The following is a 23574-nucleotide window of genomic DNA, read 5'->3' on the forward strand; positions in this document are numbered from 1 at the left end:
TCAACTTTTTCTTGTCTTATATACTCTTCTTCTCTCCTTCAATTCTGAAGGACAATTTTGTTGGGTAGAGTATCTTGGTTGAAAAGCTCTTTATTTCTTTCAGCACTTTAAATATATCATGCCACTCCCTTCTGGCCTACAAAGGCTTTTGTTTTAATCTTCACCTGAGAATATGTTTTCATTAAATTTTTTAGACCAAAAAGAAGGATGAGAGGGAGAGGGAGAAGGAGAGGAAAACACTCATTGGTTGTATCCTGTAAGCACCCTAACCGAGAATCAAACCTGTAAACCTAGGAATATGCTCTGACTGGGACTCAAACCCACAACCTTTCTGGGGTACAGGATGATGCTCCAATGAACTGACCCACCTGGCCAGGATGAAAGTTTTTGCTGAAAAATCTATTAATAATCTTATGGGAGTTTGCTTATATATAAGCAAAAAAATGTATGCACACCTTAATAGCTGATTCTATTACATTTTTTATTTTAAATATATTTTATTGATTTTTTACAGAGAGGGAGAGGGATAGTTAGAAACATCGATGAGAGAGAAACATCGATCAGCTGCCTCTTGCACACCCCCTCTTGGGGATGTGCCCGCAACCAAGGTACATGCCCTTGACTGGAATCGAACCTGGGACCCTTCAGTCCACAGGCCGACGCTCTATCCACTGAGCCAAACCGGTTAGGGCAATTCTATTACATTTTTTAAAATGAAATTTTAATAAACACTGTCTTTATAATTATGTAAAGTGTATACATATTTTTTGGGATACCCTATAGTTGTTCTCTTGCTGCTATTAAGATTCCCTCTTTAATATTTGATAATTTAATTTCAATGTGTCTTTGTGTGGGTCTCTTTAGATTTTTCTTATTTGGATATCTGTGGGCTTCCTAGATCTGAATATCTGTTTCCTTCCCTAGGTTAAGGACATTTTCAGCCATGGTTTCTTCAAATAAATTTCCTGGCCCTTTTTCTTTATTCTCTCCTTCTGGGATCCTTATAATGTGAATATTAATCCACTTGATGTTGTCATGTGAGTCCCTTAAGCTATCTTTACCATTTTTCTTTTTCCTTTCACTCCTCTGATGGATGAATTTCATTGCCTTGTCTTCAAGTTTGCTGATCCTCTCTTCTGTTTCATCTAGTGTGGTTGAACCCCTCTACTGTAATTTTTCAGTTCATTTATTATATTCTTCAGCTCTGTGGTTTTTGTTTGACACTTTATTATATTTTCTCTTTGTTGATATTCTCACATTGTTCATACATTGTTCTCCTGACCTTGATGAGAACAATGTATTCTGAATTCTTTATCAGGCAAATTACTATTTTCCATTTCATCAACGTCATTTCCTGAGGTTTTGATATACTATGCATACAAAATTGGATTAATACATGCCTCTGGGATTCTTGTAAGTTCATCCCATCCATGATAATATAGTTTATTTTCTAAGTATCATGGCCATGAATTTATCCTTCCTAACAATAATGTTGTGTCTATAGTTTAAAAAGTTTATCATGTGTTATGGAACTTAGAATCTATTTTCCAAGAATCCTACCTAATAATAGACAAACATGGTAATTGACCGTACCTTCTCTATGCCTCCCATTGGATAATCAGCATGATATGCAAATTAACCACCAACAAAGATGGCGGCTAATTTGCATACTGCAGGCAGGGCTAGACAGTGCGAGCCACCAGCGCATTGCCACCCAGGGCAGCCCCAGAAGACCCAGAAGCCAGGACCCAGAAGACACAGCAGCCAGTCTTGCCTTGTGGCCCGGGAACCGCCCATCGGCGGGTCCGGGGCTGCAAGGCAAGGCCCGCCCCCCGAAGCCCCAGCAGCCGGTCTTGCCTTGCGGCCCGGGCACTGTCCATCGGTGGGTCCCGGGTGGCAAGGCAATGCCTGCCCCCAGAGGCCCCGGCTACTTTAAAAATAGAATGATCTCCTTTTGAACCAATCTGTTTAGATTCAGGATTAGTAAAACAGTATGGAACTAATGAAATACAGTGATAGGAATAAGGAAGTGTGACACTGATGGTTCTGGGCATGTGAAGGGTGAGGGACAGAAGGGTACACATGGTCTTCCCTTCAGTTCTGCTGGAGAGATGAGCTCCCAGGGCCCGAGCTGCTCCATGCCCAGAGGAGGTGGGTGTGGTCAGTGGCTCTGTTTCAGAACTTCCTGCCAAGCAGAGACCTTACCCAACCCACAGGAACCTTTTTACTCCAGAAAACAAACAGCCAGTTCCCAATGGGCATGGGAAAACCAGTGTCCCCTCCTGTGCACGGAGTCCTGATGGGGTGACAGGGGAGGTGGACGAGGGGAGCAGTGCAGAGTTGTTAGGCAGCTGGAGTGGGAGTGGAAAGGCCATGAAATGCCCACAGTCCTGGCAGTGCCCATGGCCTGGGCTGCTCCTCCAGGCCCTGGCTGAGGGATTAGGGCTGATTCTCTAGGGAAGGGAAGATTTACAGGCTCAGGGTGGGCCGTGTGTTAGTTTGGGGCAAATCCCTCAGCATTCCTGCTGCCAAGCCCTCAAAGGAAGGAGGCAGAGGCACTCCTCACCCCCAAGACCCCTTCATGGACATTTTAGCATCTATGTGATTTTTAATCCCTTCAGGGAGACTTTCTATCCTGCAGTCCTATCCCACTCCACTGTTGCTGTTTGTCTGCCAGCTGGGTCGAGCATCAAGGGGAAGGGGGGTTTATACTCACTGAAAGACTACTGATCCTACGGGGAAACCAACCTGTTTACTGTACTGTTGTAAATATCATACCCTTTATATCCTGTATATTGGCTTCTTTTAAATAAAGTGAAATGTCTTAGAAAAAAAAAAAAAAAAGTCAAGGCAGGGTGAGGCCCAGAAGACCCAGAAGCCGCCTGATATGGTAGTAACTCTATCAGTAAGCACTCTGAAAGTCCCTGGCATAAATGCACCAATTAAAGGACAGATTATGAGGGTGAATCAAAAACAAAACTCACTTTAAATATAAAGACACATATAGATTAAAAGTAAATGAATTAAGCTGCAGCCTGTTTTGCTCAGTGGATAGAGCATTAGCCGGTGGACTGAAGGGTCCCAGGTTCGATTCCAGTCAAGGGCATGTACCTCACTTGCTGGCTTGATCCCCAGTCCCTATCAAAGCATGTGCAGGAGGCAACCAATCAATGTGTCTCTCCCTTTCCCTTCACTCTCTCTATTATTCAATGGAAAAATATCCTTGGGTGAAGATTAACAAAAACAAAGTAAATGGATTAAGTAACATTAAAGAGATTATAAGAAAAATATATTCCAAATTCCGTTAGTTGTATAATAGTTATGTTTAAATTATTAACACCTAAGAAATTGGGTGAAGGGTACATATAATATGCTGTAGTATTTTATAGTTTTTTAAACATGTATGAGATTATTTCAAATTAAAATATTAAAAAATTAAAAATTAGTAAAATATTAATTGAAATGTATCTGATTTACATGAAAAGTCTCCTAATTGCTTCTAGCATAATTTATGAAATTGTGCTAAAATTTATGAGGGTTCAATTAAAAAATATCTTAATTCTAAATGATATAATAGAAAATATATAATAGTGCATTTATAAGCACTTATCTGAAAATAAAAATTTAAAGAAGTGAATTTAAGGAAGGGATTAGCCAAAGAAAATATATGCACAACCCATGGACACAGACAACAGTATGGTGATGGCCAGAGAGAAGTGGGAGGCAAGAGCTGGGTAGAGGGGGCAAAAAGGGGAAATAGGGACATCCTATATCCTATCTAATATAAGAGAAACATGGTAATTGGCGTATGACTGCTATCCTTCCCACTAGCTAATCAGGGCGATATGCAAATTAACTGCCAGCCAAGATGGCAGCTGGCAGCCAGGCAGCTTGAAACTAACATGAGGCTTGCTTGCTTCAGTGATGGAGGACTCCAACGTTCCCCGCCTGCCTTGCCGGCCTTTGAACTGGCAGTTTGAAACATAGTTACAAAAATAGAAGCTAAACAAAACCCCAGAAACCAGCTTTCAGCTAGCCGGGATCTCAGACCTGGAGTTGATACAGAGTTTCCATTGTAGAACCTAAACAAACCAGATACCTGCTTTCAGGAGCGGAGGCCCAAGAGATGGAGCCTCAGAGCTAAAGCTGGCCCAGAATAAAAGAAAAAAAAGAAAAAAAGGAGCGGTTGGGAGCTTCAGTCCCAGGCTGAAAACAGTCCTCAGCCCCTTACCCAGACTGGCCAGGCACCCCAGTGGGGAACCCCACCCTGAAGGGTGTGTGACCAGCTGCAAACAGCCATCATCCCCTCATCCAGGCTGGCCAGGCACCCCAGTGGGGACACCCACCCTGATCCGGGACACTCTTCAGGGCAAATCGGCCAGCCCCCACCCATGCACCAGGCCTCTATTCTATATAGTAAAAGGGTAATATGCCTCCCAGCACCGGGATCAGCGGAGCTGCGAGGTCTCCTGGCACCGGGATTAGCATGAGAGGGGGCAGCGCCCAAACCCCCTGATCGCCCTGTGGCTCTGTGTGTGACAGGGGGCGGGGCCACAACCTCCCTATCCGCCCTGCTCTGTTCCTGACAGGGGAAGGCGCCCCAACCCCCTGATCGGCCCTGCTCTGTGCCTGATAGGGGGGAGCTCCCTAACCTCCTGATCGCCCTGAGGCTCTGTGTGTGACAGGGTGCGGCGCCCCAACCCCCCCACCCCACGGACCCTGCTCTGTGTGTGACGGGGTAGAGCCATAACCTCCACATCGGCCCTGCCCTGAGTGTGACAGTGGTGGCGCCCCAACCCCCTGTTCTGCCCTGCTCTGTGGGTGATAGAGGGCGGCGCCCCAACCCCCTGATCCGCCCTGCTCTGTGCATGACAGGGGGGAGCTCCCCAACCCCCTGATGGGCCCTGCTCTGTGCGTGACAGGGGGGGGCACCGCAACCTCCCCATACCCTGTCTTGAGTGTGACAGGGGGCGGTGCCCCAACCCCCCAATCGGCCCTACCCTGAGCGTGACTGAGGGTGGCATCGCAACCTCTCGATCCGCCCTGCTCTGTGCATGACAGGGGGCGGCGCTCCATTTCCCCAATCTGCCCTGCTCTGAGCCCGACCAGGGGCTGCACCTAGGGATTGGGCCTGCCCTCTGCCACCCAGGAGCAGGCCTAAGCCAGCAGATCGTTATCTTCCGAGAGGTCCCAGACTGCGAGAGGGCACAGGCTGGGCTGAGAGACCCCCCTCCCCTGAGTGCACAAATTTTTGTGCACTGGGCCTCTAGTAATAATAATAAAAGGCTAATATGCACATTGACTGAACGGTAGAATGACTGGTTGCTATCATGCACACTGGCCACCAGGGGGCAGACGCTCAATGCAGGAGCTGCCCCCTGGTGGTCAGTGCACTTCCATATGGGGAGTGTCACTCAGCCAGAAGCTGGCTCATGGCTGGCCAGTGCAGAGGTGTTGGCAGGAGCCTCTCCCACCTCCGTGGCAGCACTAAGAATGTCCAACTAACGGTTTGGACCTGATCCCTTGGGGGCCTAAGCCTTTAGTCAGACATCCCCTGAAGGCTCCCTGGCTGCCAGACGGATGTCTGACTGCAAGCTTAGGCCTGATCCCCAGGGGAGTGGGCCTAAGTTGACAGGTGGATATCCCCCAAGGGGTCCTAGACTGTGAATGGGTGCAGGATGGGCTGAGGAACCTTCCCCCCCCCCCCCAAGTGCACAAATTTTTGTGCACCGGTCTTCTAGTCCTATCTAATAATAGACAAAGATTGAAATTGACCATACCTTCGCTACGCCTCCCATTGGCTAATCAGCAAGATATGCAAATTAACCACCAAGAAAGATGGCGGTTAATTTGCATATATAGGCAGGAAGCTGCGGAGCGAAGACTGAAGGCGGCTCGGCGGGAGCAGCGAGGGCTGTTAGGGCAGCTCCAGCCGAAGCAGAGAGGGCTGTGAGGGCAGCTCTGGCCAGAGCAGCACTGGTTTTCCTCCGGTACCTGGGACCCAGGCCTACTGCACGAATCTTTTCGTGCAACAGGCCCCTAGTATAACTATATTTTCCAAGAGTGTTCCAGCATATCATTTTCTCATATAAAGCAGACATAATTTTTATTGTTTTACAAGGTACATTGAATAATTTTACTCATATATTTACCACTGTCTTATTCTCTTTTCCTTCCTGAATTCTCAACTCTTCATTTGAGATAAAATTTCATCTAAAAGAAGGATATCCTTTAAATTCTTTAAGTGTGGTTGTATGGGTAATAAAATTACCAATTTCTATAAGTAGGAAAATGGCATTTCTTCCCTCCTTCATTCCTGAATGACAACTTTACTGGATGTGTAATTCTTGGTTATCAATTATTTTCTTTCAGCACACTGAAAGCATTATTCCAGTATCTTCTTTCAATTATTGTTATTAAGAGGTTAACAATGAGTAAAATTGCTGTTTAATTTTAGGTGTTTTGTGTTTTTGCTCTCTCCAATTTTTGAAAGATTTATATTCATAAAACTGAAATTTCCATTTGACAAAATACTGTAAGTAAATATAAAAGTGAACAAAGAACTAATTAGAAAAATATGACTTAAAATGTTAATATGCAAAAAACTCATAAAATCAGTAAAAAAGCAGACTAGCCTAAAAATTGATAAATGAAGTAATATGCAACTTACAAATGAGGAAATACGAAGTATATAAATACATGTAAATGTTTCATATTGCTATTAAGCAAAGAAATCTATATCTAAATAATATACCATTTATTGTTTATTACACTGAGAAAAAACCAAAATTATAATTCCAAGATATAAAGAATTATGCATTTTCAACAACTATATTGAAGTATAACTAACATATCATACATTTCATTTTCTGAAAATTTTAAGATCTCTTTTCCATGGTATTTTATAGTGTTACTATGATATGCCAGGTATAGATTTCTTTATATTCATCCAGCTACTGATTTATTTGGGTCCTGAATTGAAGATTGATGTCTTTCAACATTTTGAAATTGTTTTTGGTTTTATTTGTCAAACATTTCCTTTCCTTCATTCTCTATTATCTCTTTCTGAACTCCAGTTATACTTTATATGGATTTGTGCACATTGAAAGGAAATTAATTAGAAGAAATATTTTAAAATCACTATTCACCCTTTCTCTATAATAGAAGTGTCAACCAAATTCACAATTGAGAATGACAGATGGAAACAGACGCATGCAATTGGCGTCCGCGAGAGCTTTATATATATAACTTGCTTAATTAGACCTGCTTTCTGATTTAGCTAAACTTTTTCCAGCACAGTGAAGCACCCAAACTTCTCTTTCAGATAACTGTCAGCAACACAGCAGTAAATATCAACACAAAGCAGATTATTTACTTATTTATTTAAATATATGTTTATTGATTTTAGAGAGGAATGGAGAGGGAGTGAGAGATAGAAACATCAATGATGAGAGAGAATCATGCATCGGCTGCCTCCTGCACGCCCCACACTGGGGATCGAGCCCACCACCCGGGCATGTGCCCTTGACTGGAATCGAACCTCGGACCCTTCAGTCCGCAGGCCGATGCTCTATCCACTGAGCCAAACTGGCTAGGGCTATGAAGTAGATTATTATTGTAGATCATGAAGGGAGAACAAAGGGTGTAATATCTAACTGTGGCAGTGTTTGACTATATTCTGCATAGTGAGAAAACCTGAAGTCATTTTCAAGGTCCAACATTTCTTACTTCTTTTCAGTCGGGTCAAGTTTTTAAACTTTCTAAATCTCCATTTTCCAGCTAATGAAAAGAAAATAGGATTCTACTAAGTCTCCTATCTACCTACTCCAGGACTTCTGTGAGGATCAAATGAGATGAGACATGGGAAAACACTTCACAGACATTGGTTAAACTGTGAAATGTTTGCACTTGGCTATAAAGCAAGTCGGGTCCCTGGGCTAAAGAAACTCCCAGGAGGCTAGTCGGGCGTTGTTACATGATGTCATTACCTGGCACCCACAGCCACTGTTTCCAGGCTGGGCTGGGCGGTGGGCCGCATTTTGCACCATGGAGTCTTGGCAGCGTTGACTGTGACTTGGTGGGCTGTTGCTCTGGGGTAGTGGAGGAGCCTGTGTCTGGCTTGGGGGAAGCCAAGTGTTGGTTTGTCGGTGCCCAGTCCACGGTGCCGTTTCTTTTAAAATGGCCAGTGCGCATCATGGCAGCTCCTGCATTGAGTGTCTGGCCCTGGTGGTCAGTGCGCATCATAGCTACCAGTCCGACGGTCAGATGGACACTTAGGCTTTTATATATATAGATATTCTCACTGTATTCTCAATGTTTCTTAATTTTTATGTCTCTGTCAATCTGAATTGTATTCTGGATAATTTCTTCAAATATTTTCTTCTAGTTCCCTAATTCTCTCTTCAATTATATATAATCTGCAATCTAATCTATCTATTTAGTTTAATATTTGTCATTATTATATTTTACCTATCTAAATATGTTTCATTCTTTTAAAACGACTTGCTACTTGAATATAATTTTCCAGCTTCTTTTTTAGTTCTCTTAGATATATTACCTTATTTCTATTTATTCTGTCTGACACCAGGGTTTTAAGTCTTTCAGATCTCTCACTCCTTAATGTGCCTTGATACTTGTGTGGGTGACCTGCTAATTTCTGTAGAATTTTATCTGTGACAAACCTTTGAGGTTTAGGTTGAAGTATAATTCATGAAGACAGGATTTATGTCAGTCCAATATTTGGGACACTTCCAACACAGAGACACTTTAAATTTAATTTTCCTTTACTTGATGTTTTTCAGATTACACAAGTAATCCAAACCTATACCATTATGTGGTTATGGTATTGAGGAGATAACAGCTGGACTCGACCCCTTCCAAAGTCAAGGAGATAATTAAAGAGATAATTCTGGGTCAAACTGCTTACTTAAAAAAATGCACTAAACTGATCCTGTGCTCTAGATGCTTCTGAACTAAAGCTGTACTACAGTTGCTGTGCAAGGATCTGAAGATACCATGAGGAACTTTAACCATGTTACTAAGATTGTTTATTTTTTGTAACAGCAGAAGCACATATACACACTCAGTGCCCCCAGCCCCATCCCTCAGAATAACATGGAAGTCCTTGGGTTGTAGGAGGAATCCTTTGGAGGGAAATGGATGCCTGGTTCACACTGTCTTGACTGGTTGGGATGAAAGGGCCATTGCAGGGCCTAGTTACATGTCATCCCTAGGCCTAAGAAACCCTAAAGATGGGAATGGATGCAAGCTCAGGATATTAATCACTAATCCAGCATGTCTAGGGGTCATGGTTAAGTCTGCTACTAGCTTCATCTACAAGAATATATACAACCAGGGTGTCCTCCTCAAAAAGTCCAAACTCCTAGGATCCCCACAAAAACATGGTCTGGCAGAAAAGGAAAGTCCTTAGAGCAGCTGTGGGCAAACTACGGCCCGTGGGCCGGATCCGGCCCGTTTAAAATGAATAAAACTAAAAAAAAAAAAAAAAAGACTGTACCCTTTTATGTAATGATGTTTACTTTGAATTTATATTAGTTCACACGAACACTCCATCCATGCTTTTGTTCCGGCCCTCCGGTCCAGTTTAAGAACCCATTGTGACCCTCGAGTCAAAAAGTTTGCCCACCCCTGCCTTAGAGTCTGCTGAATGATGCAAGTCAGGCCCAGAGTGGACCACACTGCTCTCAGCACCACTCCAAAAGGCATCCATTGGCAAGGACTGCTCAAAGGGGCACTGCCACCAGCCTGGCTCAAACCCAAGCCTGGGTTAGGAATGGTCATGTTCAATCACCTTTAGACCATCTGGACTTCTGATTCCTCAGCTATTCCCTGAAACTTTTCCATGATGATCCCTGAGGGGGGCTTGGGTGCTGGGTGTGGGGGGCTCTCCAGTGTCTTTGGACAGCACATAGTAGACTATCTCTTGGGCATTGGTCTGATTCACCACATGGATGACAGTTCTGGAGGTGTCCTGAGAGGCTGAGAGGGCTATCCCCTCACTACCTCTGCTTTCCTCTTCCACGTCTTCCTGGGGTCCTGACTCCCCTGATGCTGATTTTAGAATGATGCTCTGCAGGCTGCTCTCATTCAGTGATACTCTCAGGTCCAATCCTTGTCGTGATTGCCACAGCAGTTGCTGTGTCAGCTCTACACTTCCATAGCGAACTAGCTACAGCCGCATGTAGCCGTCTTCATGTTCCTTGTTCAAGTGTCACTTGAACTGGTGCTTCTTATGAAGATACATGGTGAGGCTGTTGCACCTTGTGAAGCATTTGGTACACACATGACATTTGTACTTTGGCTCTGAGTAATCTTCATGCACTTTTCAGTAATGGGACTTGACAGAGCAGAGGGCTCGGGCACTAAAGTTGCAGTTCTCAAAATGATACCTGTAGGCTGGCTCCTTGCTATGGGTATCCAGGTGCTTCCAGAAGTCAAGTAGATTCTTGCAGCTGAAGTTACAACAGTCACATTTAAAAGGCCAGTCCTCACTGTGGCGATAGTGCATGTGGTTGCAGAGGGAGGATGGCAGCAGACAGATCATATCACACAGAGGACACTTACGGTATAGGGATTCACATGGTTATGCATATGGTCGCACAACACCTGTCACAAATTTCATGGAACAGTGAGAGCACTGGGAGCATTGCTGATCCAATGAGGTCTGGCAATAGATGTGATCTAAGAACTTGGTCAAACATGCCCTGAAGGTGGGGCAGGCCACCACCTTTTCCTGGGTATGGCTACAGAGGTGCTTATGAAGCTTACAGTGGTCCTTGAAGGTACAGGTACAGCCTTTCCTGCCACACAGCACCACATGGTTGTCTTTGCCAACTGCTTTGTATTCACAGCACAGGCTGTGCCCTTCCACATGCCAATAGAACCACTCAGGATTATTAAAGGAGCTCTCACAGTGCTCCCAGACATGAGAAGTGGTCAGGGATGTCAGGTCATGTTGTAGCTGTGGAAGTCCAAATGCAAGGGCTGAAGTTGGCCTGGCTCTGCAGGGCTGGCAGCCCCCCACTGATTCAGCTTGGTATGGTAGCAGTGGTAGTAGACATGGTGGACAAGGTCAGCACAACTGACCAGAGGGCAAAGGCCACACTCCTGCCATATGCAGGGGTATTCTTCCTCCAGCATATCCTCCTCCTCATCCTTTTCTTCCTTCCCCAAGCTGTGCAGGTATTTCTGCAGGAGCTGAGTGACGTGTTCACAGAACTCCTACATGGCCAAACACAGGAGGAGGAGGACCCCATTCACACTGTAGGTCCAGGTTCTCCTTTTGGGAAACTCCCAGGGGGCAGCATGGCCTTCACTTGCCCCTCAGCTCCTAGTCTCTCCAGTTTTCCTTCTGCCCTGACCATTTCTGGAAGGGCCCAGATTGTTTATTATATGGCTTATGACGATGGAACTCAGCTATCAAAAAACTCTTATGGGACTACAGTACATAAAAAAAAATATTTACGGGGTTGAGAGGAGGGAAAAGGTACCAGCTTTCCTGTGCTGCAGTAGTTATTCATCCCAAACCTGTCTCACTTGTCTTTTGCAACCTGATGTACTTCCTATGATGCTGAATGGAAGCTGTGTCTGATGTATTGTAGCAATATACCAAGAAAATTTGCATTCCATGGATGCTGTATTTACTATCCTAAAGCATTTCTTCAAATTGTGGTGAAATATACATACCATGCAATTTACCATTTTAACCAATTTTAAATGTTCAGTTCATTGGCATTAAGTACATTCAAACTGCTGTGTAACTATCACTATACATCTCCAGAACTTTGTCATCATTCTGTACTGAAACTGTCCAATAAACAATAACTCCATGTTCCACCCTTCCCATCCTGGGTAATCACTGTTCTACTTTCTATATCTATGTATTTGACTTCATATAAGTGGAATCATACAATGTTTGTCCTTTTGTCTAGTTTACTTTACTTAGCACATCTCTAAGATCATCCATGTTGTATAATGTATCAGAAATTCATTCATTTTTAAGACTAATATTCCATTGTATGTACTGATACATAACACATTTTGTTTATCCATTCACCTATCCATAAAGGGACATATGAGTTGCATCCACCTTTTGGCTGTTGTGAATAACACTATAAACATTGGTGTACAAGCATCTGTTCCAGTCTTTGCTTTCAGTTATTTTAGGCATAAACCCAGAAGTGGAATTGCTGGATAATACGGTAATTTATATTTAATTTTCTTGAGTAGTGGCCATAGTGTTTTAAACAACAGCTGCACCATTTTACATTCCCACTAACAATGTACAAGGGTTCCAATTTCTCTACACCCTCACCAGTGCTTGAATTTCTATTTGTTTTTTTTCGATAACAGCCATCCTAATAGGTGTAAAGTGGTATCTCATTGTAGTTTTGATTTGCATTTCTCTAGTGATTGCTGGTGTTGAGTATCTTTTCATGTGCTTACTGGCTATTTGTATATCTTCTTTGGAGAAATACCTATTTAAGTCCTCTGCCCATTTTTAAATTGGGGTGTTTGTTTTGTTTTTGAGTTGGAGTCCTTTACAAATTCTGGATGTTAAACCCTTATCAGATATATGACTTGCAATTTTTTTTTTTTTTTTTTTTTTTTTTTTTTTTTTTTTTTTTTTTTTTTTTTTACCATTCTGTGGTTGTCACTTTATTTTGTTGATATTGTATTTTGAGGCACAAAGTTTTTAATGTTGACAAAGTCCAACTTGTCTATATTTTATTTTATTACTTTTGATATTATATTCAAAAAGCACTGCAAAATCTAATGTCATCAAGCTTTCCCCTGAAGTTTTCTTCCACATGTTTTATAGTTTTAACTCTTACATTTAGGTCTTTGATTCTCTTAAAGTTAATTATAATATATGGTGTAGGGTATAGGGCCAACTTCATACTTTTCATGTGGATATTCAATTTTCCCAACACCATTTGGGAAGATTATAATTTTCCACACTGAATTGTCTTAGTACCCTTCTCAAAAATAACTGGCCTCTCTATTCTTTCTCTTCTTTAAAATCCTCTTTTAAAAAATATATTTTTATTGACATTAGAAAGAGAGAGGAAAGGAGAGAGAGAAACATCAATGTGAGAGAAACATTGATTGGTTGTCTCCTGCATGCCCTTACTGGGGTCATGCCCACAACCTGGGCATATACCCTGACTGAGAAACAAACTAGTAACCTTTTGGTGCATGGCACACTGCTCAACCAACTGAGCAACACCAGCCAGGTTTGACCTCTCTATTCTATTCCATTGGTTTAAAAAGGTCTGTCTTAATGCCAGTACCACAGTTTTAATTATTGTAGCTTTTTAATAAGTTTGATTTCAGGGAGAGAGAGTCCTCCTACTTTATTGCTCTTTTTCAATATTGTTTTGGCTATTTGGGGTCCCTTGAGATTTTCTATAAATTTTAGAATAAAATTTTCTATTTCTGCAAAAGGATGTTGCCATGTGTATTTTGATAGGACTGCATTACATCTGTAGATTACTTTGGGTAGTAATGACATTTTCATAATTAAATTTTCCAATCCATAAACCTGGGATGGATTTCCATTTAATTAAGTCTTTCATTTCTTTCAGCAATGTTTGGTAGTTTTCAGTGTACAAGTCTTTCACCTCCTTGATCAAGATAATGAGTAAGAATTTTATTCTTTTAAATGCTATTGTTAATGTATAGAAACACAACTGCATGTTGATCAAATGCATGTTGATTATGTATCTTAAGCTTGGCTGAATATAATTCTTAGTTCTAATGGGCTGTGTGTGTATAATCTTTAGGGTTTTTGTTACATAGAAGATTAAGTCAAACAGGAATAAATTCAATTCTTTCTTCCCAATTTGGAATTTCATTAATTAACTAATTAATTAATTTTTGCCTAATGCTCCAACTACAACTTCCAATAGCTTTTTTTTTTTTTTTTTTAAGTGGCAAAAATTGGCATCCTGGTCTTGTTCCTATTTTAGAGAAAGAGCATTCAGTCTTTCACCACTGAGTATGATATTTGCTGTGTGTTTTTTAATATAAGGCCTTTATTATGTTAAGGTAGTTTCCTTCTATTTCTGATTAAGTGTTATTAACATGAATGCATGCTGAATTTTGTCAAATAATTTTTTTGTATCAATTGAGCTACTCAGTGTTTTTAATCCTTTATTTTGTTAGTATGGTATATTGATTGTTTTGTTTTGTGTGTTTTTTTGTATGAAGACCTATTTTTGCATTCTAGATATAAATCCCACTTCATCATGGTGCATAATTCTTTTATATTGTTGAATATTTTTGCATCAATGTTCATAAAGAATATTGGTCTGTTGTTTTCTTGAAGTTTTTTTTGTCTTTCCTTGGTATAGGGTAGTGCTGCCCTCATAGAATTAGTTAGGAAGTGTTCCCTTCTCTTCAATTTTTTTTGAAGAGTTTGAGAAGGATTGGTATCCATTATTTCTTAATGTTTGGTAGACTTATTAGTGAAGCCGTAGGATACAAGCATTTTATTTGTAGGTTGGTTTTTGATTACTGATTCAGTCTTCTTACTAGTTACAGATCTATTTGGATTTTCTATTCCTTTGTGATTCAATCTACTAGGCTTTGTGTTTGTAGGAATTTGTCCATTTCATCTAGATTATCCAATTTTGTTGATCTTTTTAAAGAAACAATATTTGATTTAGTTAATTTTTCTGTATTGCTTTTTCCATTTGCTATTTTATTTATTTCTGCTTTAATCTTTATTATTTTCATTTTTCTTCTAGTTTTGGGTTTTGTTCATTCTTCTTTCTTTAGTTCCTTAAGCTACAATGTTAGGTGGTTGTTTTGAGACTTTTCTTTTTAAATGTAAGCATTTACAGCTATAACTTTCTTTATCACTTAAGTTTTGTTAGGAATCATGGAGGCAGGAAACAGTGAAACTTTTTTTTTAATGTGCTGAAAAAAAAAGAGCTGTCAATCCAGAATACTACATCTAGTGACAATATCCTTCAGGAATAAAGGTAAAATAAAGGCATTTTCAAATGAAAGAAAGCTATTAGAAGGTATTTCCAACAGACTTGTTTAAGAACTAGAACACCCAACCAATAAAAATACAACAACAATGATTAACACTTAAATAAGACTTATAAATCAGTTGTTGTTTTAAATACTTTACATGGACTCACTCACTTAATTCAAGAACACTGGTACTATTAACATCCTCATTATACAGATAAGAAAACAAAACAGATGTTAAGTAGCTAGGAAGTAGTAGAGCCCGAATAGAACCCAAGCCAGCCATCTGCCTTCAGAGATGATGCTCTTAACTAATACGTACTTGATACTGTCTTCCAACTTTCTTGTACAGAAAACCTATAGTATATCAAGTAATCAAATAGATAAAAACAATTTGGAAAAGATTTGGTGATTCTGAAAGGTATTTTTATTTAATTCTGCTCTCTAGAGATAAAAACAGAAATGCAAGGCACCAACTTGACAGATTACCTTGAAAAAAATTCTATTAGAATTAGGATGTATTGATTTATCAATAAAAATAACCTTAACAATGAATATTTTTTGAGTACTTACTATGTGTTAAAAGTTGTTTTGTAGGGTGAGGATGTAAAAATGAATAAGACAAAGCTCCTGTTCTTGGGAGTTTTATACAAATTAGGTAATACAGACAAGAAAGTACAGTAGGTCCTCGGGCTACGTCGGAGATCCGTTCCTACAGATGTAATGTGATTTTCGCCGTAAGTTGGAACCCACCTACATAAGCACCTACGTCACTCACATGGAGCACATACATAGCAGTAATGAAGTGAAACAGTAAAAAATATTTAAAAGAAAGATAACAATTCCTGACCTTTACTTGTGGTAAATAAATAATAAAAAACATAAAGCACATATGAACATATGTCGAAATGACGGAACATTTTTTTTTTTTTACAAATAAATGGGAGATGGCGATGTAACCATGAAACAACATACGTCGAGTCTGATGTAACCCGAGGACTGTTTGTAAATAATTACAATACAGCATGTGTTATAATAGAATTATATGCAAAGTCCAAAGTACATACAAGGTAAAAATGCTATCAAAAGGAAGCATCAATCTAATTATGGCTGTTTTAAAAATAGGAATTAGCCGAAGCCGGTTTGGCTCAGTGGATAGAACGTCGGCCTGCGGACTGAAGGGTCCCAGGTTCGATTCTGGTCAAGGGCATGTACCTTGGTTGCGGGCACATCCTGGGTGGGAGATGTGCAGGAGGCAGCTGATCGATGTTTCTCTCTCGTCGATGTTTCTAACTTTCTATCTCTCTCCCTTCCTCTCTGTGAAAAATCAATAAAAAATATATTTAAAAAAAAAATAAATAAAAATAGGAATTAAAAAAGGCTTTAAAAAGCACCAAAAATGAACATTCATGGGAATATTCTACAATTTCCTTTTCCACTCATGTAGAACTGTTTCAAATCTGTGGAAACTCTCAGTTAAGTCGGCAATGAACAGAAAGAAAAGTCAGAAGAATTTGTTACCCTGATGTGTATATGTTTTAATTTTCAAAGTCCACAGCTTAATGATGATGACCTTATACAAAGTACTTAGAATCTGCTCCTGTTGATTAGTTTTCCACTTACTTAGCAGTCCAGTGCTCAGTCCAGTGGATTCAAAAGATGGAAAAGGAATTAATCCAGAAAAATCTTTCAATAAGACAAAAAGTAATATTTCTATACTGGATCAAGAAATCTATAGAAAATTTTAAGGATTACCTTAACAGTTGCAAAGAACAAGTTCTCCAGGTTAACTGTGGGATCATTAAGGACAAGGCCTTACATATTTTTTTCTATTCTTAGTATCCCTAATGGTTAATATGGGCCTGTCAAATAGAGTATTACTATGCCTGCCAAAATAGAATTTACATTATAAAAGAATTAACAAGAGATGAAGTTTAATTCTTTAACTATATTCCTTTTATTCCAAGAAAGAGTTATATGTTCACAGATAACTACACTTAATTCCATAGAGAAAAGGGATTAAATGTGACTCTAGACCTCATATCTATAGTAATATAAGTAAAGGCTAAAAAAAAAATCCCCAACAGAATAAAAGAGTTAATATAAGTTCCTTAAAGATCAGCATGGTCTTTTAAGTTTAAAATCTCTATCATTCTACTTTAATTCTACTTTTGCTCTTACTAAAATATTCCCATATAGTACTTGTGATAGCAAAGGGAATAAAGGGAATACAGTATCTAATGACCCATTCATATTTCCTTTTAGTTATTTTCAAGTGGCTTCTCTTCATGGGATATAAACTTAGTCGAAGTAAAAGAAAGAGCATTGTATCTAAGCATTAAATGCATATGTTTACTTATATATTCATATTGCACATAGGGTCAATAAATGGCTATAAATGATTGTGATATGCTTATATTATAAAGTTGCTGTGTATTTTTAGGTTGCTCTGAGATCAACTGTCTATTTAATCAAATCATTAAATCAACAGACTCTCACTAATTTATACTTCTGTCTTTAACTTAAATGATATGTTATATGTTGTCCTCATTAAAGAAGATTTTAATCTAAGAGTTGCTAAAATAATAAATAAATAAACCATTAGATCAGTGATGGCGAACCTTTTGAGCTCGGTGTGTCAGCATTTTAAAAAACCCTAACTTAACTCTGGTGCCATGTCACATATAGAAATTTTTTGATATTTGCAACCATAGTAAAACACTTATAATTTTGATATTTATTTTATATATTTAAATGCCATTTAACAAAGAAAAATTAACCCAAAAATGAGTTCGTGTGTCACCTCTGACACGCGTGTCATAGGTTCACCATCACTGAATTAGATTGTGATGGATGTCAACATCTATGTCAGCAAAAGCATAGTTTTAAATACACTAATTTAATAAAATAATAATATACTATTAATTGAGCTTTTTTCATGACCAGATAGCAATAAATCTAATTACAAATTGGAATAAAAGTTAGTAACTTGTGAGAACAACTTAATTTTAGAAATTCTACTGTTTAGTTTTATCAAATTAGTATTTGAATGCAATTAATGAATATTAATTAATGATTGCAGATAATCACAAAAAAGAATAGTTTTACATCTTAATAAACTGGACTCTTCTCTGTTGTTAGGATTGACAACTTTTAGCAGTAATATAGTACTTTCTAAAACTTTAAATATGCAAAAAGAAAAATCTTGAAAGAAACTAACGTCCAATATTTGACTGGACAGGAAACTAAGACTTAATTCTCGGGAACATATGGGGCAAACTTAATTGTTATAACTCAAGTTTCTTGGGTTTATCAGTCTATTGTAGTGATTAATAGTATGGAATTAATTTTATTTGCAACATTTTGGTGACTTTCTTACCTAGAGAGCATGCCCAGAGGTGTAACATTAAGTGATCCCATCAGCATTGCCAGGGCCATCCCTGGTGCTTCCCGTTCTATTACTTCTTTTGTGGCCTGTAATTAAAGATTAAATAGCAGACTGAGTGAAACTAGCCAAAAAGAAGGAATGCAGAGTAGTAAAATTAACTTCAATGTAAGTATAAACCATGCTTTTCCTAAACCACACTTTGTAGTTCTTCAGACTTTTTTTTTTTTTTTTTTAAGGCAGCAAGACTCAGTTCTTTGGGACCACTGAATAAAAGCCGAGGACCAGGACATCCAGGGAACTTTTACATTAGCAGACCTTTCTCATATCTTACAATTCTGAAGTATTTGATAAAAGTCTCATCTTGCCTAATAACCTAAATTTTAAGAGAAAGTCCCAGATTGCTATAAGGACTTAATAGATTTCTAAGGGTAAGAAATTTGGGTAAATTTATTTTTGTCTATTACTCTTAAAATAATTAGTCCCTCCCTGAAACCCTGCGATCATTTTGTATCTCTCCTAGCTCTGTACTTTTATGATATAATTAAAAGGAACTCAAGAAGTCATCAGTCAACTTTTCCCATGTATTGGGTAGAAAAAAACCCTCTAGTTTCCATATCTTCAATATGAATTACCATCTACTTTGAAAATAATAAAAGTGATAGGCTTTATTTATATAACAAGTTTTAAGATAGAACATTTTTAAGACAAGTGTGTTTAAACCTGGAATAAGCTAATGAAGGAGATAGGAATATTTCATTTTCTAAAGGTAAATCAAATTAGGTATATATTATTCTGTGATGGTAAAGATATGAGTTAGGCTAAAACTAGAGAGTGAAATATATGATTTAATTAATTCCTAATCCTCTGTTTTTATAAATATAGCTTACAATACTTGGGGGCATTACAAAAGTGAAACTTGCAAAACAAAGTGTTCCAATAAATAAGAAAAATGCAAATGAAATAAAAAGTAAATTATGGAGAAAGGCTTATATTTCAATATTTCATTAGAAGTAGAGAGATATTCTTAGATTGTAGCTCTGGGAAAAACGTAGAATGAGGACTGGGCAAAGCAGTTAATATGCACCGAGTATGTGTTAGAGATGTCAGTCAACTTTTAAGATTAATTGTTAGTTAATCCCTTATACCTATACAGAATAAAGGACAACTAGAATTGATGTCATCTACTGGTCTACTGAATCCCAGCATAATTCAATACTTTACAATGGCAGACATTTAAAGGAAACTAATATACCAAAATATTTTTCAATAAATTGTGCTTTAAAAATAGAGGGTCAACAGATAGGAGAAAGGAAATTCTTAAATTCCTAAATTTAGAAGTTAATTACTTTCATTTAAATGTATAGCTAAAAATTGTTAAGCTAGCATTATCAGAATCTATCTTCTGTTTTCCAAATTCAATCTGTCTGGTATGATTTTGAGGTCTCTTGAGAAGAAACACTATTTCCATGTTATAAGGATGTATTCCAAAGTACAGTAGCATAGTTTATTTAAAGATAAGGGAAAATATCAACGTGTAGCTGAGAGAAGTCTTTCATTTAAACAAATACTTTAAAGCACAGCACTTATCCATCTCCATATTAGTTATTAAACACCTATGTACTAGGTTGTATTCTATGCATTGATGTTGCACTAATGAAAACAACCTTATAAGAGTTTGTGTAAACTCACTGTTAACTGGTACATAAAAAACTCAATGGGCAAATTATATTTGAGAATTACCTAAAAAATATGCAATTCATTAAATTTTCTACATATTCTTAAAATATGCAATTGAATTTGGTCAGATCACAGTGGTTTACCTTGATTGCCTCATCTCACTTTTCAAAGAATCGTTTTACTGGACTTTGCTTTTGTGGCATGCAATTGAAGCCAATGCAATGGCTCAGTGCGACTCATACTTACATCACAAAGTATCTGAGGCCACCGTTCACTACATTGCATTGTGATCCTATTTAAGATAATCGATAGAGAAATTTCCTCTTAAGTGTCACAACTAAGAATGGGTCTTTTTCTGTGCTACTAGTTTGTTTTTAAATTATGATGCTTGTGAATTAAGTTGTCCTTTAGAAAAGAGGAAAATTTGTGGATACTGTTTTAGTATGCTTCCTGAACACAACCGAATTGCATCTTATTGTTCCTTGCCCTTTTTTTTCACATTTATCTTGTTAGAAGTTGTGTTCTATGTGTTTGGATAAACCATCTTAATTATTTTTAGTGTATTAATAAATATACGGATGATAAATGGATAGATTAATGAATTTTTTATACAAAGATCTTTATCTTTTTCCAAACATAATTTAGGGAGGACAGTTAATTCTTTCTGAAGACTTTTTAGAGCAGTGGTTCTCAACCTTCCTAATGCCGTGATCATTTAATACAGTTCCTCATGTTGTGGTGACCCCCAATTTCATTGTTACAAATTGAACATAATTAAAGCATAGTGATTGATCACAAAATAATATGTAATTACATATGTGTTTTCCGATGGTCTTAGGCCACCCCTGTGAAAGGATTGTTCGACCCCCAAAGGGGTCGTGACCCACAGGTTGAGAACTGCTGTTTTAGAGAATTTGGGCTTATAGACACAATTTTTGTATATTTTAGAACAGAACAGAAAAGGAAATTATATACTATGGTGATGTCACTAAAAGGCACCGGTGCTCACGGTAGTGATGGGGAGATTGTCAGACTTTCTCTAGGACTAGACAAAAAGCAACTTTTCAATAGAGTATCCCTAAGTAATGCACAAATATGGTCTTTCTTACATCTATTCAAATACATCTTTTCTATGAACCATCAGAACCTTCTATTTCCTTTTTCTTTTTCCTCTTTTTAAAAAATATATTTTATTGATTTTTTACAGGGAGGAAGGGAGAGAGATAGAGAGTTAGAAACATCGATCAGCTACCTCCTGCACACGCCCTACTGGGTATGTGCTCGTAACCAAGGTACATGCCCTTGACCAGAATCAAACCTGGGACCCTTCAGTCCGTAGGCCGACGCTCTATCCACCAAGCCAAACTGGCTAGGGCTCTTTTTCCTCTTAAGCTGTTTGGTATAGCAGTAAAATCATCATCTGTGAGATCAGACAATGCCACTACATATTTAAGGTAGATGAGAATAAGGGCTGGCTATATTGCAGCACCTAGCACAATATCCAACATATACTATATGTATTCAATAAATTTTTGTTGAATAAAAGAATTAATGAGTAAATGAACCAATATACTTTGAAACTTGGCTTTATCACCTAATTGTTCTGTGCATTACAACAAAATGTTTAACTTTTCTGAGCTTTAGTGTACTTATGAATAAAATGAATATAATTGTAAAACATATCTACATCTTATGAGAAGTAAATGATATAAGTAAATCACCTATCACAGAGTAGATAGTCAATACATGTCAATTCTCTCTATGCTTCTACCTTCCAATTCGCCTTACATCCTTGCAGGTTTGATCTCACCAGTTAGAGAACAGGAATAATACAAAAACCAGAAGCCAAACCTAGAGACAGTGGTTGAGAACCAAAGGTGAAGGAAAAGAGAATGGAGAGCAAGAACTTAAATCTTAGAATGTTGACAAGTGGGGGGCAGGAAGCAGAACACTGAAATAGTGGAATCTAAAGAGAACAAGAGGTCAAATGAAGTGGAAATTGGAAGAAGTGTAAGAGGGCAAGAGCTGGTGAAGGCACAATTAGAAGGAAAAGAGCAAGAGGATAAAACAGGAAAAAGTGATCTAAATTATTTAAAAATCCAAACGGCAGCATAGTTTTAACAATGTAGCTTTATCCTTTCAATCATATATACTAGTATGCTATAGATATTGAAGATTATATGTGCCTTTATTGTCCAAGTACTAATAGATATCATTCATTATTAATAGATTATTCATAATTAATGGAAAAAAGGATGCCATTACAACTTTAAAACCATTTTTCTTAATTAGCTTAATGTTTCTACTTTCTCATACATTAATTTGATTGCTAATTTTTTTTTCCTTGAGCAATAGTAGAAATTTATATTTCTACTTCAGATATAAACTTTTCTGAACTAGTAGTGTCTAAAATAATGATGTTTAATTAGATTTAGCAATTCCCTGTTAATAAGACATTTTATCTTTAACTTCTAAATACTTTCTAAACTCTAAAAATTCATACTCCTACGGAAACTTGTTTACTGTGATCTTATTTTTTTTATCCTTGACACTTTGAAGATAACATTTAAGTCAGAAAGATGCTTCAAAGACTGCTCAAGTTCCAAGAAAAGAGTGTCATCAACAATAATTCGATAGGCAGGGAACTTGTCAATGAAATTGAGTTCCATTTTTAACTTCACAGAAAAAAAAATGACCTTAAAAAATGTTATTGCTAAAAAGCAGTCATGTTTAAATAAGTACAGGACACATAGCAGCTACATGTCAATGGGTAGAAATTTCTTATATTCCTGGTGATTGTGAAAAATCACTTTTACTTACTTTATAGATATTTATTAACAAACCATAATTTGTATTAATATTTACATGCTTGTTACTCAACTATGTAGGTTTAATAAAATATTCTAACAATTACTACAGTGCTCTCTGCTCTTTGTTCTTAAGTAACAAAGAATATCTTTGAAACAACATCTAATGGCTACTAATAATGTAAAGCTATCAAGGTAGGATCAGTTAGAGGAGTAGTTTTCTAACAGTAGTGTACATCTGAATCTTCAAGAGGCCTTGAACAACACTGATTGCTGAGACTTTGACTCAGAATGTCTGACTGGAGTCTCAAAATATGCATTTATAACAGATTATGCTTGTGATGATGGTCAGAGGACCACACTTTCAAAAACACACTGCGGATAGACGTAATGAGGTTGAGTCATGATAATGTGTACTACTTGATCTAATCTTCATGATCACCTTATAATATTCAACTTTGTAAAGTAGACTGAAATAAATGTTAGGATATTTCATAAGAGCAAAATGTAGACCTAGTGAGGAGATAAATTTGGTAAAAATAAGCAGTATAATGCCATCCAATTAAATTTTCCTTACTCTATTCATTAAAGGGCAAACATATTAATTTTATTTTACACTTTAAAAAGAGGTTATAATAAACTAACAGTTTAGAGCCTGACCCTTTAAGTATACTATGGTACAGAGAAGCTATTTTTAAT

The 23574-nt window shown here is 38.0% G+C and overlaps 1 protein-coding gene and 1 pseudogene across 10 annotated transcripts in view; both read right to left on the reverse strand.

Annotated features, from left to right (window-relative positions):
* GPHN (gephyrin) overlaps positions 1-23574 on the reverse strand; it is a 435000-nt gene that overhangs the window by 179936 nt on the left and 231490 nt on the right. For all 9 annotated transcript variants that reach the window (XM_081088057.1, XM_081088055.1, XM_081088059.1 and 6 more), the window contains one exon: positions 18383-18477. In XM_081088057.1, coding sequence (XP_080944183.1) covers positions 18383-18477 — 95 coding nt within the window. The remainder of the gene's footprint in view (positions 1-18382; positions 18478-23574) is intronic.
* Positions 9814-11327, reverse strand: LOC308532366 (histone H4 transcription factor-like; annotated as a pseudogene). Its single transcript has one exon. The product of its transcript is annotated as a histone H4 transcription factor-like (transcript).

The sequence above is a fragment of the Myotis nattereri genome (assembly GCF_964212035.1).
Source record: "Myotis nattereri genome assembly, chromosome: 1".
NCBI lineage: Eukaryota > Metazoa > Chordata > Mammalia > Chiroptera > Vespertilionidae > Myotis > Myotis nattereri.